The following is a 19,634-nucleotide window of genomic DNA, read 5'->3' on the forward strand; positions in this document are numbered from 1 at the left end:
ACAACCAAGTGAAATTTATCCAAGGAGTGTAATGATGGTTCACAATTAGAAAATACATTAATAAAATTCACCATATAAGAGGGTCTTAAAAAGAGAAAAACACAGAGATTTGTTCATTTGTGCCTAAAAAGCATTAAGAAAAAAAAAACCCTCAACATCTACTTTTTTTCTAATTTGGAAAAACAGTAATAGTTTGATACCCTCTGGGGTGAAAAATAAGTAAAAAGTATTTAAGAGGAAGAAAAATACTATTATTGGATGATAACTGTGTATCTAGAATCTTGGAAAATGTGAGGGAATCAATTTTGCTCTACAACATTAGAAATACAGAGACAGGGAAAAGCTGCTGGGACGGTGACAGAATAAGCACCAGGAATCTGTCCCCCCACCTGGACAACAACCGCACCAGCAGAACGTGTCTGGTGCCCACTGTAGGCCTGCAACTGCTAGGAGAAGGCTGGGAAGGTAACGGCAGTGAATGTTGTTCACTTTCAGTTCTGGACACTGCAGAAATACCCCCTACTCTACCCCGCCCCAGCCACAGGGCAGGCAGCTTTACCTTGTTCCTAGAGCAGTTTGCACCAGGCTCAGGGAGCCAGGGTGGGCAAGAAAACGTGTCCTCCAGATACTGGAGGTCTGGCTCTGACTGCTGATAGCTGCCTCCATCAGAGAGGTGCAGAAAAGAGGCAGAGGCCACTTTCCTTGCACCTCCCCCTCACCCCACTATTGCAAGCACCCTGAGGTAATGTTCAGGGGCTTTAAAGGGCCAGTCCTTTTTTTCTCCCCTTATTTATATATTTTTTCCTTTATACGAGGCCAGACCTTGAAGACTAGGATATTCAAAAACTGCAACACATTAAGGGCAAAATTAGAAAGTCCAGAGAAAGGCTCAGAAAAGACCTGAAAAGACCTGAAGTTTACTCTTCTGGCTGACCCTCAGCAGAGAGATAGCTTACACAATAAAACAAACAAACAACCAAAACAACAACAACAGCAAACCCTGGGGGAAGGGAAGAAAGCTCCAGAGTTACCACATTATTAGATTCAAATGCCCAGTTTTCAACAAAAAAATCACAAGAGACACAAAGAAACAGGAAAATATGGCTCATTCAAAGGAAACAACTAAACCAACAGAAAATGTCCCTGAAAAAGACCAACGGCAAATAAACTGGACAAAGACTTTGTCTTAAAGAAACTCGAAGAACTAAAGGAAGATGTGAAGAAAGTCAAGAAAATCATGTATGAACAAAATGGAAATATAAATAAAGAGAACACATAAAAAGAAATCAGAAAGAAATTCTGAAGCTGAAAAGTACAATACATGAAATGATCACCAGAGATATTCAAAGGCAGATTTAAGCAGGTAGAAGAAAGAATCAGCAAACTTGAAGACAGGATGATGATGATGATGATGATGATGATGATGATGATGATAATGATGATAATAATAATAATAATAATAATATAAAAAGGGGAGCCTGGGTGGCTCAGTCAGTTGAGCATCTGACTTTGGTTCAGGTCATGATCCCGCGGTATGTGGGTTGGAGCCCCATGTCGGGCTCTGTGCTGACAGCTCAGAGCCTGGAGCCTGCTTCAGATTCTGTGTCTCCCTCTCTCTCTGCCCCTCCCCCACTTGCACTCTGTCTCTCTCTTGCTCTCTCTCAACAATAAATAAATATTAAAAAAAAAAAAAAAACTTGAAGACAGGGCAATGGAAATTATGAAGTCTAAGGAACAGAAGTCCAAGCGACAGTGGAGACCATCAAGCAAACATGCACTGTGGGAGAAAGAGAGGGAGACAAGGGCAGAATAAATATTTGACAAAATAATGGCTGAAAACTTCCCAAATCTGAGTAAAGACATGAAAATAAACAAGCAAGAAGCTTAAAGGACTCCAAATAAAATGAACTCTAAGAAACCCACACCAAGACACGTTACAATCAAACTTTCAAAAGACAAAGAGAGAATCTTGAAGCAGTAACAGAGAAGCAACTTGTTACATACAAGTTATCCCCATAAGGTTATAAGCAGGAGTTTTATCAGAAACTTTGGAGGTCAGAAGGCAGGAGGCCGATATATTCAAAGCATTAAAGGAAAACAAAAAACAAACAAAAAACTATCAACCAGGAGTCCTGTATCTGGCAAAACTGTCCTTCAAAAGTGAGGGAAAAATTAAGACATTCCCAGATAAGCAAAAGTGGAGGGAACGCTTTCTGGGACTTGCCCAGAAAGAAATGCTCAAGGGCATGTGGTGAAACGAAAGGGCACTACACAGAAATTCCAAGCCATGAAAGAAAATCAAGATCTTAATACAGGCAAATACAGGGGCAAGTGTAAAAACTACTATCATTGTAAAAATCATTTGTAACTCCACATTCTGTTTTTCTACATAATTTAAGAGCATAATACTTAAAAAAACACATTTGTTTGTCTAAAAGCTAGTATTGTTTAACTTCGGTTTATAACTCCACATTTTGTTTTCTCCATGACTGAAGAGACTAATGCACTTAAAAGAATTACTACTTTATGTTTTGCGGCACAGAGTGTACACAGATGCAATGTGGAAAAGGTCAACTGGAAGGGCTGGGGGTGGGCCAAAAGGGCTGGGGATGGACCGGAAGGGCTGGGGGTGGACCAAATGGGCTGAGGATGGATCAGAGGGCTGGGGGTGGGGCTGCAAAGGAGCAGAGCTTTTGTAGGTTATTAAAGTTGCCCCAAGTCCAAATTAAGGCATTATAACTTCAGGATGGTAAATGTAATCCCTTTGCCACGCCCCCACAACACACACGCACGCACACACGAGCTATAGAACATACACAAAAGAAAGTAAGTAATTTAAACATTTCACAATTAAAAAAATCCATCAAATGGGAAGTAAGACAGTAATCCAAGAAATGAGGGACAAAATTCTATAAAGTATACAGAAAACAAATGGCAAAATGGCAGAAGTCCTTCCTTATCAGTAATTAAATGGTTTAAACTCCTAAATCAAAAGGCAGAGACTTCAGAATGGATAAAGACCCATGATCCAGGTATATGTTACCCTCAGGAGACTTCAGTTTAGATCAAAAGACACCAACAGATTGAACGTGAAAGGATGCAAAAAGATACTCCATGCAAACAGTAACAAAAGGGAGTAGGGGTAGATATACTCGATCGGACAAAATAGACTATAAATCTAAAAAAGGTTACAACAGACAAAAAAGGACACTGCATGTGAATAACAGGTTCAATGCAGCAAGCAGATCCAATAATTGCAAATACGTATGCACCTAATAATGGACCATCAAAATATATGATACACAAACGGACAGAACAGAAGGGAGGAAGAGTTGCACAGTAACAGCTGGAGATTTCAATACGTGGCCCACAATAATAGACAGAACAACCAGAGAGAAGGTAAGCACACAGGGGACGAAAACAACACAGTAAACCAACTAGATCTAACAGATATTTACGGAACACTCCACCCAACAACTACAGCATCCACATTCTTCTCAAGTGTATGAGTCCTTCTCTAGGACACAGGGTATGCTACATCACAAATTAAGTCTCGATGGATTTTAAAAGACAGATGCTGTACAGAGTATCTTATCAGACCACAACAGCATGAAGAAAGAATTCAATTAACAGAAGCAAAATTGGAAAATTCATAAATCTGTGGAAATTAAAAACACACCTTAAAACTCTTCCCTTAAACCACAAGTAATTCTAGATGGGCTAAAGATTTAATCATAAAAAAAAATAAAGACATAAAAGTCATAGGAGAAAATACAGGTAACAAAAACCTTTTCATTCAGCATGTGGAACACAGAAGTGGGATGCCATAAAGAAAAGGGCTGATGGGGCACCTGGTGGCTCAGCTGGTGAAGCATCCGGGCTTCATCCATGACCTGGGCCCAGGTTGTGATCTCGCGGTTTGTGGGTTTGAGCCCCACATCAGGCTCTGTGCTGACAGCTCAGAGCCTGGAACCCACTTCGGATTCTGCCTCTCTTTCTCTCTCGGCCCCTTCCCTGCTCGCTCTCTCTCTCTCTCTCTCTCTCTCTCTCAAAAATAAATAAACATTAAAAAAATTGTTAAAAGAAAAAGACTGATTAAATTTTTAAAAATTGTATACGAAAAGTATCCACAATAACAATAAACTGGCCCATTTCCTTTACTTACGAAGAATTTGCACAAACACACCAATAGGAAAGGGAGCAGAAGATGAGCAGGGAAGTTTACAGAAAAAGAAATTAAAATGTCCAATAAAAATAAAAGACAATCAAAATTAAAGAAATGCAAGTCAAAACAATGGAAAACTCTATTCAGCTAGAAAGATAAACTAACGATTTAAAATGCCGCATGTTGTGTGGGTCTGGGAAAACAACTTACAAATGGAGGCAGCACAAAAGGAGCCACAAAGAAATAACACGCTCATGTGTCCTTTTAAGATGACAGAGAGGAGATTAAAATTTCCTGCCAGAGTGGTCACTGAACCATCTTCATGCTCCATATAGAGCTTGAAGTAATTTCAAGAGGATAACACTGGGCAGGCTGCAGGGCACCAATTCCAGGAAGTCGATGCTGCAGCAGTAGAAATACAGGTGAAAACCAGATTCTTGATGGAGAAAGTGGGGAGCCACCTCACCACGTTCTACTTCAAGTGCCAGCAGGATCAGAGTAAACGTTAGCTAGTGTTTCTGGGATTATTTCTCTCTCCCTTTCCCTTTCTCTGCATCTCCCCCTCCATCCACATTCTACCATTTCCCAGTAAAAAGATCTTACAAACTACAGCTACTAATTTTATTCATGTGTACAATGCAGACGAGTACTTTTTCAGAGTTATTTTTAGGGATTAAATGACATAATGCGTGTAGTATGTGGCACATACTAAACACTCAGTAAATGATACCCACTAGTTAGATGCTTAGTCATCCTCTTCTATAATATTTTATTCTCATGGTTAAATAGTTCTACTATGTATTTTTTCTTTCTGTATGTCTTTTACTAAAACTTGTCTTAACTCTTTTTAAAAGAATGCAAGATATTTTATTGTAAAAAATTTTTTTATGTTTATTTTTGAGAGAGAGAGCGCACGCGCGAGAGAGAGCGGGCGGGCATGAGCAGGGGTGGGGCAGAGATAGAGAAGGAGACATAGAATCTGAAGCAGGCTCCAGGCTCCAAGCTGTCAGCTCAGGGCCTGACAAGGGCTCGTACCCATGTACCGCAAGATCATGACCTGGGCCCAAGTTGGATGCTTAACTGACTGAACCACCCAGGCACCCCTAATGCAAGATATTTTAAAATAAATGTTAGGGGCTCCTGGGTGGCTCAGTCGGTTAAGCATCTGACTCTTGGACCTGGTTCAGGTCATGATCTCACAATTAACGAGTTGTGAGCTGATCTCTGTGCTGATAGTGCAGAGCCTGCTTGGGATTCTCTCTATTCTCTCTCTTTCTCTTTCTCTCTCTCTCTCTCTCTCTCTCTCTCTCTCTCTGCCCCTCTCCTGCTCACTTTCTCACTCTCAAAATAAATAAACGTTAAAAAACTAACAAAATAAAATAAATGTTAAAGTGGCAAGAATACAGTTAGTCATTGCCGTTCCAGGTAAAGAATTAGTGGGGAATGGACATTATTGCACTGAACACAAGGTAACCTCACTTAGCAAAGGTGATCGTTTCACAAGGCTGCTGACCACAATCAACCATTGCTGTGACGTTTTGTTTTCTAGAGAATCTGGATGACCCAGAACGAACCTTGGAGAAATGCTGATAGGACCCCTCAAAATTAAGTAACTAAAAGCAGAGCATCTTGGTTTTCACCAAATGGAGAAAGATGCGCCTTCCATGAATGTATGTCTGCCTGATCCGCACAGACATATCCAGAAGACACCAAAATATGTGCCCCAGAGACTGGGAAATGTTCCATCGGACTCTACCTGAGGGCATAACCCCTGACCCCAAATAACTCCTCAACCTCTCACGCAGGCTCTTCAGCTTCCCTCCTCCCTTACCACACCCTCCAGTGCAACAAAGGCAAGAAAGGAATTGGGCGAAAAATGCCTTTTCTCAGGAAATCATTCGCTGTAAGTAATACTCTGAGTTACTCTTGCTGCCATCCTATTTCCACATTTTCTTTTCTCTTGCCTCCCATCCTATCCTTCCTTTGATCCTTCCCCAATTATCCTATTTATTTACACTTCATTTGTTATCAGTTATAAAAATTCTGTCTCTCCTGTGTGCACCTTGACACAAGGACCACGTCTTTCTCTTCAGTTGTTGGGTCTCTGCCACAGCACCCTGCAGATAATCTAATAGGAGGTGCTGAAAGCTGTACTGAAATAAGCAAATAAGGAGAGCCTGGGGGGCTCGGTCGGCTGTGCATCTGACTTTGGCTCAGGTCATAATCTCATGGCATGGGTTTGAGCCCTGCATGGGCTCTGTGCTGACAGCTTGGAGCCTGGAGCCTGCTTCGGATTCTGTGTCTACCTCTCCCTCCCCCTTTGCCCCTCCCCCACTTGTGCTCAGTCTCTCTCACTCTCAAAAATAAATAAAGGGGCATTTCAGTCGGTGAAGCGTCTGACTCTTGATTTTGGCTCAGGTCATGATCTCACTGTTCCTGAGTCTGAGCCCCGCATGGGGCTCTGCACTGACAGGGCCGAGTCTGCTTGGGATTCTGCCTCCCCCTCTCTCTGTCCCTCCCCTGCTTGCTGTCTCTCTCTCTCAAAATAAATAAAAATAAACTTTTAAAAAAATTAAAAAAGAAAGAAGCAAATAAAATATATTATCCACACAGCAATGTACTACAAGGAATCCTGGATCAGCAGTCAGAAAACTTGGACTCCAGGGTCAACAATGCCATCTGCTGGTTCTGTAGCTCTGTACATAAGCATTTCAGTATCAATTTCCTCTTCTACAAAATGGATCTTTTACTTTCTCTGCTATTACTTATGGTTTTACAACATGACGTGATGAAAGTAAAGGTCATTGTTTATGTTCAGTTAAAGCACCACGATTACTACTCTTGATCAGTATTATTTGCCACCCAAACCTTCTAAATTTAACTAGGGACAGTACAGTTATTTTATTAGGAGGGGCGGATTTCATTAATGCGTTTATTTGCTTTTTCTTAAAATAAGCATAATGCCATAAGCAGCTTGCCATCCACAAGTACGCATAATGCTTATGTTCGGAAACAGAAACGGCTTGTGTTCACTGCGCCGTGTTTCCCAACTTTAATTATGATTTAGATATAAAGTGTTTTGAGTATTTCTTACCAGGTTCTGGGAGGTCTAATTTTGCACGCTTCAGTTCTACCATAGAAATCTGAAGTTGCTCTATTACAAAGTCATCTTCAAAGAAAAAATCCTTTGCCAGGGTCTCCTGAAGAAATTCTACAAGTTCTTCCATGGACAGTTTCATTAGGTGTTCTAAAGAAAGAATGAGAGAAACACGAATGCTGCATCAACAGCTGTTTCAGGTTGAGAAGATAATGCATTCTATTCTGGGGTTGTAGTTTTCAAAAAGGGCACAGCATACAGCTTATACATAGCGTTGTAAGAATCACTGAAACTCTGTAAGATAAAAATATTTTCTGGGGCACCTGGGTGGCTCAGTAAGTTAAGCATTTGGCTCCTGATTTTGGCTCAGGTAATGATCTCATGGTTCATGAGATCAAGCCCTGCATCTGGCTCTGTGCTGACAGTGCAGTACCTGTTTGGGATTCTCTCTCTCCCTCCCTCTGTCCCTCCCCTTACTCACAGGCTCCCACACATGCTCTCTTTCTCTATAAACAAACAAACCAACAAACAAACAAACCAACAAACATTTTTCTTTTTCTGACATTAAAGCAGTCACAGAGAAAAGCAGGTACTCTGGGGAGACAGCAGAAGGTAAATTCTGCTAAATACCTTTTCGTTGGTTTATTTAAAACTACCCATACCTTAGACGTTAATATTAACCCAGAGCAAGTACTTATTAGAGACACAGACCAACTAGGATGCCATGAGGGCTTTCTGTTTTATTGTTATGGAGCTCTACCTACCATACACAAACCCATTTCAAGTCTCTATTTTTACTATATCAGAATTTCCAAAAAATCTAGATGATTAATCTTATTTGTATTTCTACATAAGAAACCAGTTTTGTTAAAAAAAATTCAAATTTCAGATACAAAGTAGAAAGCAAAAATCAGCTAGGATCCCAAGAGCCACTGCCCTACAAGCAGATGTGTATACACACGTATCAATTTAAAAAACTGATTATACTTTTGAGTCCATTGGATATAAGTACTATATAATTAGTCTTCTAACACTGGACAGTTAGGTTATTACATTTTTTTTTACTATTTAAAACCACTGTGTGATAAACCTCCCATAATCCCATAACAATGTCTCTAAATATTATTAAGGAAATCAAGAAGAAAACAAGAACAAAATCTCAGGGGAGCTGTCACTGAATTCAGGTGCCCAGACACAGTTTTTGAAGTTTTCTGGTGAAGCAACTTCACATGAATCCTGGAGCTTCTGTCTTCCTAACTAATAAAAAACTATAAAGCAGCAGACACGTTTTTTCCAATAGCTATTTAGCCCAATGATAGGATAGGATATAAAGTAATTATTATGCTTCCAGTTTACTTGCCAAGGGTAAAGAAATTTCTCACTTGCCAAAATGAAGCAAGAGTCAAATAAATAAGAGGCGCCTGGGTGGCTCAGTCGGTTAAGCGTCTGACATCGGCTCAGGTCATGATTTCACAGTTCGTGAATTCAAGCCCCGCGTCGGGCTCTACACTGACAGCATGGAGCCTGGACCCTGCTTCGGATTCTCTATCTCCTTTTCTCTTTCTACCCCGCACCTGCTTGTGCTCTCTCTCTCTCTCTCAAACACACACACACATTTAAAAAAAAAAAAAAGTCATACAAATAAAACATAATTTAAGGTGGTGAACAGAGCTATGGAGAAATATAACATTATGTTTCTATTTTCTTGCTGTTTAATGAACATTAAACTAATACATATAAATTTTAATAAAAAGTATACTTTTGTTCCACATCTTAGTTCATGATCCAGAGAGAGAGAAAGGACACAGAGAGGAGAGGAGGGGAGGGAATGAGATGGGGAGGGGGTGGATGGGGTAGGAGAGACTGATTTCCTGTGGCTTTCTGACAGACCCTGAGTCTCGGGACACAGTTATCTCAGTGCAGCAGTGTGTGAGCTGGAGGAGTGAGGACTGGGTTTAAGGGAAAGGAACCACAGCACTTCTGAATCCCTATCTTTCAGAGTAAACAATACAAACTTGATTTCATTGGGACTTCTCATTTGTATCTAAACTTTGGATAATCCGAAGTCATGTTTTTCAAGTAAGCAATCAAACAATTTTATGTTAAAATACTAACATGTACTCAGAACAATGCCAAGCACAACAGGGGGAAAAAAACTTACAAAACATGACCCCAAGTACTCAATTAGCTTATAGTTTAGGTGGGAGGCTGAACAGATGAATCTTTCAAAAATAACCTAAGAGGGTAGAAGGACCAAAACAGGTGAAACCATGTATGTTTAAGACCTAGGCTTGAGGCACTCTAGGAAGTTCTAAAGCTTCCAGTGACTCTCTTCTCTGCAGTTACAAGAGAAGTTACTACGAGGAGTCATAACTATAAAGGTTGAACAGAGGCTTAAAGATGAATAAGGTTCTTTATATCCATGAAGAAAACTCTCATTTCTCGATTTCTAAAGTAAGGCATAGCATGCCAAATTTATACAGCCCTTGAAATACTGCAACTGAAGACTTTTTAAAGCCTTGTTGCATGTGTGCACCTAGAGACAGTGACTGTACTTGCCCCAGAGACAATGCGGTCAAGTAGAGATATAAGCAGAAGGTTCCCCATCTTTGGTCTACAGCTTAGAGTTGGAGGCTTTTTTCCTGGATGAAAGAAACAATGATGGAAAATGTCCTCTCTCTAGACCTTTGAACTAAGGGCCTGGTTTCTTTGGTCTCTCTCGTCTCTAATTACAAACCTGAGATTCAGACTGATGAAAGAAAGGAATAAGGAAACAAAACTTGGTTGGAATAATATTAATAGTGAAATCGGGACACTGTGTTCCACTGCTTCAGTGTGAAAATGAAACTGAAACAGAAAAACAAATCAAAGACCTTTGTAATGTAATCAGCTTCTAGTCATGTGACAGAACCAAGGAAAGCCAATTACCAACCAAACATGACTTCTTCATGAACTTTCAAGAAATGTTTTAATCCACCACAAAAAGAAAAGGAATTTGAAACTGGGTGGGGAATGAGAAATCAGAGTTAAATCAAGCCTTGATTTTCGTGAAATCCTTATACTTAAACATTTTCTTACTTTTGTGTAATTTTAAGATTGTATAAGACATAGCGGTAAGAACTCGTTCTCCTTCAAAGATGTAGATATCCCATATTCTGAGGTTTAGTGTAAAGGGAGTCTATAATTAAAAACAAAACAGAGATAAGATTAACAGCTCACCCCTCATCTGGTATTTATAATTTTACGATTGGGTTTTGTAAACAAATACTCACACGATCAAGGAAACATTGAAAAAACCATTTCATTGTGTAAAAACTTGTGTAGATTTCTTGAGAATCCTGAAAAAAACAAAGACTTCAAATTTCTGGATTGCAGCAAATGAAATATGACAATCTAATACTAAAAGTCAGGAAGGTTGTTGGGAGGTAGCTGTCAAAACTAAACATAAAACCGTTTCATTCCAAATCTTTTTCATGCTAGAGTATTTCTAATTTTTTTCTCTTCGTGCTTCCTCTCTTTCTCCCTCAATTTCACTTTTGGAAATCACCTTAAGAATAAATCCTTCGCATACAGGATTGTAATACATTTTGATTCTCTAGAACACATTTTACCGTGAACTATCTCTGCTTCACTAACTCATCGTGTTTTATAGTAGAGTATATATATGGTTCACTAAGGATGTCTGTATGAGCCTTAAAGTACTTTTGGTGCCATAAAAAAGCCTCCAAAGTTACGGAGAAATCATATATCTTTAAGAACTATATTATTTGTATATATCATCTGCAAAGAAGTGGTTTGATTCTATGAGTTAGGGCTGTGATGGTTCATCAGTACTCGATTTCACAAATATTGGGCGTTTGGGTGGCTCAAGTCAGTTGAGTGTCTGACTTTGGCTCAGGTCATGATCTCGCGGCTCGTGAGTTCAAGGCCCGTGTCGGGCTCTGTGCTGAAAGCTTGGAGCCTGGAGCCTGCTTCAGATTCTGGGTCTCCCTCTCTTTCTGCCCCTCCCCCACTCACACTCTCTCTCTCTCCTTCAAAAATAAACATAAACAACAATTAAATTTCACAAATCTCATGCTCTTCAAACACCTGGCAATGACAAGTGCATAGGAAAGGAACTGGACAACACTGCAAGTCAATCAAGTAATTGGGACCAAAGGCCGCACTCAATTCCTCTAGCTTCATTCCTGGTATAAGTGGGTGTAAGTCAAAGTCATATCTACCTACCAAGTGTTGCTTAAGCTTGGATAGAAATTTATTCAGTATTTTTTCATGATGTTCTTGAAATCTCAAGAGTTTAGGAAAACCTTGAACAAAAAAGCCTAGAATACAAACATAAAAACAGTTTTTCATAAACAGTAACAACAAAAACCCCTCTTTTAAAATACAACACATTGTTTTCATTTTTAACTGTCAGCAACAACAAAAATCCAGGAGTTAGTGAGATATTTGTCCTCCCCACCAAGGAAATAATCGTGTATGAGCTCTGGGTAATGAAACTTGTGGTCTAGTAGTTGTTTGCCAGAGATCTCTTATAACCTTGTAAAAATATAAAAGAGGACAATATTTCTGAATTAAAAGGGAAACTTAGAAATTAAGAAAAGATGAAAAATGAACTGAAGCCATTTATCAGGATTATCTGTTCTCTTGAAGTATCTTAAAGCATATCTTAAATGTGCAAATTTTTTAAAATTTCTTTTTTTTTAGTTTTACGTAAAATCAAGTTACTTAACATATGGTGTAACAATGGTTTCAGGAGTAGAATTTAGTGATTCATCACTTACATACAACACCCAGTGCTCATCACAACAAGTGCCCTCATTACGGCCCCTCACCCACATAGCCCATCAACCACCCAATACCCCTCGAGGAACCCTTAGTTTGCTCTCTGGATTTAAGAGTCCCTTGTGGTTTAAATGTACAATTTTTTTTATAGGTTATTCTAGTCTTAAGGACTTATCATTTTATTTTACTGTCAATATCCTACATAACAAACATTACTTTTTTCAGTCTTACTCTAACAACTTCATTAATATTGTGCTTCCAAAATTTTTATCACTTTTAATCCTTTCTGTGATATTTGACATCATCTAAGACATTCTGGCACTATATGATCAACATTCTATCTAACGTTGTAGTTTATCCTATCTGATTACACAATATAATCTGTAAGATTTCTAGGAAGTAACAAATCGTAAATGGTGAATTAGTACTGATTTTGTGTATTTATCTCATGGAACCCTACATGTATGTTTATTTACAAGTTTCCTTTCAGATATTCTACACAATGCATTAGAAAGGAAGTATCCTCAACAGATGCATCATTTCTCCCATTAGTTATTTCCAGTCTGGGCTTTCTGTAACTTTGAAGGATGTTAATAGCTGTGCTGTTTTTATTTATTTATTTTTTTTTTAATTTTTTTTTTCAACGTTTATTTATTTTTGGGACAGAGAGAGACAGAGCATGAACGGGGGAGGGGCAGAGAGAGAGGGAGACACAGAATCGGAAACAGGCTCCAGGCTCTGAGCCATCAGCCCAGAGCCCGACGCGGGGCTCGAACTCCCGGACTGCGAGATCGTGACCTGGCTGAAGTCGGACGCTTAACCGACTGCGCCACCCAGGCGCCCCAGTGCTCTGTTTTTAAAAAAGAATCCAGAGGAAGGACCTTGTGTTATAGGAACCCTTGTTGCATATTCATGATACATAAGAGCTTCCTAATGCTACTAACATGTTTTATAAACTAAAGAAACTTTGTTTAGCTCTCTCTGCCAGACTTAGTTGATCTTAGAGTCCACCTTTTTTTTTCCCCCCACAGAACATCTGTTTCCAAAAATTAAAACTGTGTTTCTCCAAGAACGCAAGAGACATGCTTTTGGGAAACACTGCTTTATAATCTTTGGGGAAGGCCTATTTGTTAACTAATTTTCAGTTTTCTAAGGTTGTAAAAATTTCCAGAGATAGAGATTCTATGCCTCCCATAGTAACATTTTCCAGGGAAATCAGGTCATAAAAAAAAAAAAAAAAAAAAAAAAATCTATATCTGTGCCACTTTCCTGGTCAATTTGATAAGAATGGGAATTGGAAGAATTTCAAGAAAAGGTCTCATTTTGAAAAAGGCAATGCCCCTCAGTAATAAACACTAGCTCAAGGATGCTAAGATAGCTAACATTTCTTTACTTGTTAGTGATATCCCGGACTTGGTGTTTTAAAATCTCATTTTCTTCAGCCCTCACTTTATTCTATACATTTCTAAGTGACATCACTATCATACAGGATTTGCAAAGAACCGAGGCAACCTTTAGTTATAAAATTCCATCTGCAGACCTAGAAGCAAATATCTCTAAGTATAAACTTACCCACGATAATGACCTAAGCTGCACAATAAATGCAAACGTTAGGATAGTAAGAATGTTACTTTACAGATTAGACTGGTGACAACTGCTGAAAGTAAGCTATCGGGTATGTTTGAAAGAAAGGACTTCCCTGAACTTGGGCAGTCTTCCACGTGATTACATACTCCTGAGTATGCCTCTGCACATGCCTCTGCACTTCAGCACAGAGGAGCAACGCCAGTCAAAATAAAGATGGATAAGGGACAGTTGTTTTTCTTCAAGATGCCTTTTCAAATGACTGTGTGTTGGATGGCAGTTCAAAATGCTGTATCTTACCTCTTACTTTTGGAGTCTACTGATGGGATACAAAGTGTCCAGAAACAGTTATCAGCGGTAGAAGTAGTAATAGTAGTAGTCATTAAAAAAAAAAAAAAAAAAAAAAGATTCCCTAGGAAAACTGAGGGAGATGACCACATGCACATGCGCGCGCGCGCACACACACACACACACACACACACACACACACACACACACACCACAAAATACCTCCATAGAAACCACATGGTAAGAACGTGAGATTTAATAAGCTATAGTCACAATTCTGAAAATGTTAAAATATCACTTTCAACATGTGGCAGGTTCCTCACCACATCAAGCTTACTCACAAATGGAACTTAGATGATCCATTTCTTAGAGGGATTCATGTCAAAAATGTTTTTAATTTGGTATTATCATGGATGGCACTGGGAACATAATTTTGCATTATATGGGCAAATGGCACTTTTACTTCCAAGAGAAGTTGCAATACAAACTCTCCAAAATCTCTTGTATATGCTTGGCAGATTTAGGAAAAAGGTTATTAAAAACAATCTTCTAACCTGAGAACCAAAAACTCATGCAAGTTTTGAGATATTAAATAACAAAGTACCCGCAGCATGTCATCAGCAGCCTTTTATTGTAAAATGGAATCAATTTTATGGCTACAAGAAGCAAAGCACACATCTCCCTGAAATGAGAACTGCATGACAGTCTGAAAGTTCTGGTCAAAAGGCATCTTTTATTTCTCCCGGTAACACAGCTCTTCCTAACTTCCTCCAAACCTAAATTAGCTTCTTCTGACTGGGGGCAAGTGAGGAGAGAATTTCAGAATGCCAACAGTATACCTTGAGGCAAACACAACAGAGATAAACGTGAACAGAAATGTTTAGCAAAGTTCAATAAAGAAGGAGGAAATAAGAAATGACTCACAAACACTAATTAACTGAACAAACTCCCAGACATTATTTTTTTGTCCTTAACCCTAACAAGCATCTCCCAAAGTTTGACTTTGTTTTAATTTACCTTTTTCTCCCTTCCCTGTTTATTGTTTTGTGTAAACTCTGGGGTTTTCTTACCATGCATGGCATGTTTGGGGCCTGAGAATAGTTTGACCAGGGCCCAGAAGGCATCTTCTTCATTCATATACATAAGGAGCAAAGCTGTGATCTGGCTCATCCCCTGACAGTATCCAACTTCCTGAAGACAAATGAGAACAAAGAAACTGGGGGTTTTAAGATCAAATCACATGGATATACACATATAAAAACCTGCCCTACAAAATAATCAGAAAATGCTTAAACACATTAAAGAATGGGCAATTCTACAGATAAAGACTACAATTTTTACAACACTGAACTATATGCTATAAAAGAATAAATTTGTATTCAAGAATGAATGTAGAAGTGTGGACAAAGTCTAAAGCTGCATGTATTTTTATTATCTCCTATTCAATACCATTATACCTTCTGTAAAGAGTGCTAGGTTTATTTTTCCTTTGTATGTATGATTCTCAGTTCAATACTCCCCCTCTTTGTTCAAATGCTGGCAAATTTCTCTCCTCCTACAGTTTCCAGGTTGCTGTCTCTTTTCCTCTGGATTTCCAGGCCTTTATATAGACACATTTTGGGATACCCAACCAGTCCCTGTCCCTTCTCTGAGAATTGCCTACTCTCCCCATACTCCCTGCTTACGATGGGGCCTTAGGGCTTCATGTTTGTGCCACATGAACCAAAGCTGCTGGAGTAGAAGAGGTCACTTGACCCCAGGGGAACAGTTAATCGGCTGCACTGACTAATCCCATACTCTCTCCAGGAGATCTGTAATCAGATGGTGGAATGCAATTTGAAACAATGGTCATGTCGACCATTCTGTGGGTGCTATTTTAGCCATGGGAAAAGTGAAAAGTAGGCAAAGAAAGGAATCTGGACAGAGATAGTGGGACAAACAGTTTACAGAGATAATCAGAATTACCACATGGCCTCAGAGTGGAAAAGACAGAGTATAGCTCTCTTTCCAGTGAAGTCTTCTCACTCTCACTGTCCAGCTCCAAATTCCATGAGGCCCAACCATTGCTTCATTTCTATGAAATGGCCTTTAATAAACTCTTTAACTTGTCCTAGCTTGAACTTTCTCATAACTGAAATGCTTTACTATAATAGAAATTACACACCCAAGGTTCAAGGTTGTCCTCCTTAGAACCCAGTCAACAAGCATTTATTTAACATCCACATTAGGTTCAACACTAATTTATCTTTCCCCAAATTATTATGTTCCCCTGAGTTATAAATACGTTAAGAACAACATGTTCCATTACCAAAAAGTTTACTTTTAGCCTGCTCCTGGGCTTGGCAAGTAGGTCCATACCCTGAAAGGCAACCTCGGTCCCAGTGGTGGTGAGGAATGTTCAAGGGTCAAGCAAAAATTAATCTGCCCACTGACTCCCTAAACTTCTAGCCCTGCTCATTCTCAGTGCTACTGTGTAAAATAAAAACAAGACAAACAACATCACAAAACAACAAAACAATCCAGAGAAAGAGGGGAAAACGAGAGATTCACTGGCATGCGGTGGTTTTTCCCACTTCAAAGTGGCTCTGTTTTAAGACCCCAGGGTCACCAGAGGAGCCTTGAAAAGACCCACAGAGGCAGGGAGAGCCCCAAGAGTTCCTCCAGTTCCTCAGAATACAACCCAAAGAGCTGTGGGTGGGTGTGCTCCAACTTACCGTGTTATAAATAGAATATGCAGCAAGAACATGGAATAGGGATTGTTGCCTAGAGAAAAGAGAATTTATATTAAACACAATTTACTTATTTCACCTATTTTTAAAAACACAAACTTAAACAAATAAACAGTTTGCCTCAAAACAGATAATCCAGACAAAATCACTGTTGTAATAAAGAAATGACCCCCAGCTCAAATGTGAACGATAATCTATACAGTCTAAATTCAAGGTTAGATGACATTCATTCTGATAAAATTTACACCAAAAAACACAAAGGGCTTTACAATCTCTCAAACTTGTTGCCATCCTTCACTGAACTATTCTCACTACAAAATCAACCACATGGGAGCAGCCAGCTTCACAGAACTATGGAGGCCTTGCGAAGCCTATTACAGTGCCAGCTCAGTACAATACCGTGCAGGGCTGGGGCCATATCACGTGGGAAGCTGTATGTGCTCTCAATAAGCCCCCACTACATGGTGCTATCTGTCCCACAGCCAGGAACTGGGTTCCAAGATTCAAGCGGCAGAAATGGGGATGGCTCAACCCACTATGATCCCTAGTAGTCCACTAGCAAAACGTTTGCTTCCCATTCCATCAGCTTTAAGCGCTGCTGGTCTAGGAGTGATCCCACTGAACTGGTAGTTGAGATTGCCACCCAGCCACTTTGGGCTCCTCAAGCCTCTGAATCACCAGGCGAAGGAGGCTGACTGTACTGGTTGGAGGGGTTGATCCTGGTTACTAAGGAGAAACTGAGTTGCTACTACATAATGGATGTAAGGAAGACTATGTCCAGAACACAGGAGAATACTTAGGGGGTCTCTTAGTATAACCAAACCTTGCGACTGAAGTCAATGGAAAAATACAGCAATCTAATTCAGGCAGGACTGCTAATGGTCCCGAATTAAAATTTAGGTCATCCCACCAGGTAGAGAACCACTACTAGCTGAGGTACTTGCAGAGGACAAAGGGAATATGAAATGTGTAGTGGAACCCAGCCACCACCACGTGCCCAGCCACAGAAATGACCGTTATCACTGTTCTGAGCATTTCTTATTTTGGCATGAGTGTGTGTGTGTGTGTGTGTGTGTGTGTGTGTGTGTGTATACATAAATATATATATTTTAAAAATATTTTTGTTTTCCTCCTTCCTTTTCCCTTTTCATCTAATGTATTAGCTATATTAGATATATTAATAATAATTAACTTTATATCGCAGTATTTAGGTTTCAGAATATCAAAGCAAAAGAGTAACCATCACCGAAGACTTTGCATCCTCTTGTGGGGTAAGGACTAGCATAGTTTCAGTCCTAGGCAAAATCGCGTTAGGCAAAAGTATGGCCTTGTATTTATCTGTATTCGGAAACTGAGTCGACAAGGATACACGGTCACAGTCAGGTTTATGTGTCACCTTGGTGAGGCTACAACTCCCAGTTATTTGAAAGCTAACCTAGGTGTTACTGAAAGAAGGTATATTTGGTAGATGCGATTACAATTTATAACCAGCTGACTTTAAGTAGGGGCAATTGTCCTAGATAGTCTGGCTGGGCCTGATTCAATCGGTTGAAAGGTTTTAAGAGAGATGTGAGGCTTTCCTGGAGCAGCTCTTTCTGTGGAAAGCAGCCCGGCTTGTGCTCACGAGTGCCAGCCTGTCCTTTCTGATGGCCTGCCTCCCCATCAGGGGACGTGCCTCGCCAGCCCCCGCTACTGTATAAACCAACTCCTCTCAATAAATCTCTGAATACACACCTCTCACCGGGTTTCTGTTTCTTTTGTTGAACTCTACCTGATCCTGAGGTCATCAAAACTATCCCTCTCATTCGTAAACGGTAGTACTCATTCATTCATCCATTCCTCTTTTTTTGTTTCAGCTATGCTTTGGGGTCAAATTTATAGGGATCTATTTGTCACTGACATGGTTCTCAAAAAATAACACAATCTCAAATTTCTTTACTAAGATTGTAATAAAAGTAGCTACTGTATTTTTAACCATTCTTGGATCATAAAATGATTCCTTACCAACTGTATGGCATCTACTATGTCAAAGGTTAAAAAATTTCAGTTAACCTAGATCCTAAGTTTCATACAACACAGACCAAATGAGCTTAAACTTTTAGGATATACATCAATATTATAGTTCATATAAGACATTCTACTTACTCATGTTTTAAGTTAATGAAGATTTTAATAAACACTATTTATAAATGCCATTTATATTTCAAACTTTACTTACTTAACACCATATCGGTCTCTAAACATAATATGGTCCCTAAATGTGCGGTTGACGTCAAGGTCTATTTGTCTGATGTCAGGTGAACAGCCCCGTGCTCTGTGCTTTAATTTCTGAAGAGAAAAAAGAGGGGAAGAAAGCATGTTTTTATGGAAATCAGTTGTTGAAAATAATTCTCATTAAAATAATAAATCAAAACATAATTCTCATTTAAAAGCTGTTTTCATTTAGGAAGACCACGCCCATGGCTCACCAATGAATATGAAAAGGCACACAATGAAGAGCGTCCCTCCTACCCATCCCCCCCCACCCTCTCCCGACTCCGACTAGGTCTCCCTCACACCCATCCTCTCCTCTTCCCACCACCTTCTCTCATTCATCTTAACCATACAGATTTTAATTGTGAAGGAAGAACTTCTCCGAGTTTGCACTGCTCAGACTACGTAAAAGCACTTCACAGCTGGGCCACGCAGTCCATTATGAGTTCTTGTTGCTTTCCGGCACAGCGTTTTTGTTTTCCTTCAAGCTAATCATTGCCTTCTTTCTTGATTTGCTTCATTTTCTGTTTGCTTGCTGCTAATCCAATCCCAAACTCACTTGAAGCCGCGCTGATCTCCTCTGGTGCTGTTGCAGGGGAAAAGGTACTCTCCCATTTCCACTTCTTGCGGGTGTTCTGCCACAGCCTCCTGTCCAGCTCCAGCCTTGGGCTCCCGGACCTCAGGATGTGCTGCACAGCTGGGGTGTGGGGGTGTCCCTTTCACCCTCAGCTGG

The 19,634-nt window shown here is 39.7% G+C and overlaps 1 protein-coding gene across 6 annotated transcripts in view; it reads right to left on the reverse strand.

The window, feature by feature from the left end:
• The window catches only part of USP6NL (USP6 N-terminal like), a 276,352-nt gene that overhangs the window by 61,779 nt on the left and 194,939 nt on the right, over nucleotides 1-19,634 (reverse strand). For all 6 annotated transcript variants that reach the window (XR_007154111.1, XM_047867688.1, XM_047867687.1 and 3 more), the window contains 7 exons: nucleotides 18,867-18,976; nucleotides 16,634-16,682; nucleotides 14,990-15,110; nucleotides 11,490-11,584; nucleotides 10,535-10,600; nucleotides 10,341-10,440; nucleotides 7,260-7,412 (listed from right to left, as the gene is read on the reverse strand). Coding sequence is in view for 5 of the 6 variants with exons in the window: in XM_047867688.1 (XP_047723644.1) it covers nucleotides 7,260-7,412; nucleotides 10,341-10,440; nucleotides 10,535-10,600; nucleotides 11,490-11,584; nucleotides 14,990-15,110; nucleotides 16,634-16,682; nucleotides 18,867-18,976 (694 nt within the window). In the remaining variant the exon portion in view is untranslated. The remainder of the gene's footprint in view (nucleotides 1-7,259; nucleotides 7,413-10,340; nucleotides 10,441-10,534; nucleotides 10,601-11,489; nucleotides 11,585-14,989; nucleotides 15,111-16,633; nucleotides 16,683-18,866; nucleotides 18,977-19,634) is intronic.

Source organism: Prionailurus viverrinus, chromosome B4 (assembly GCF_022837055.1).
Source record: "Prionailurus viverrinus isolate Anna chromosome B4, UM_Priviv_1.0, whole genome shotgun sequence".
Taxonomy (NCBI): Eukaryota; Metazoa; Chordata; class Mammalia; order Carnivora; family Felidae; genus Prionailurus; species Prionailurus viverrinus.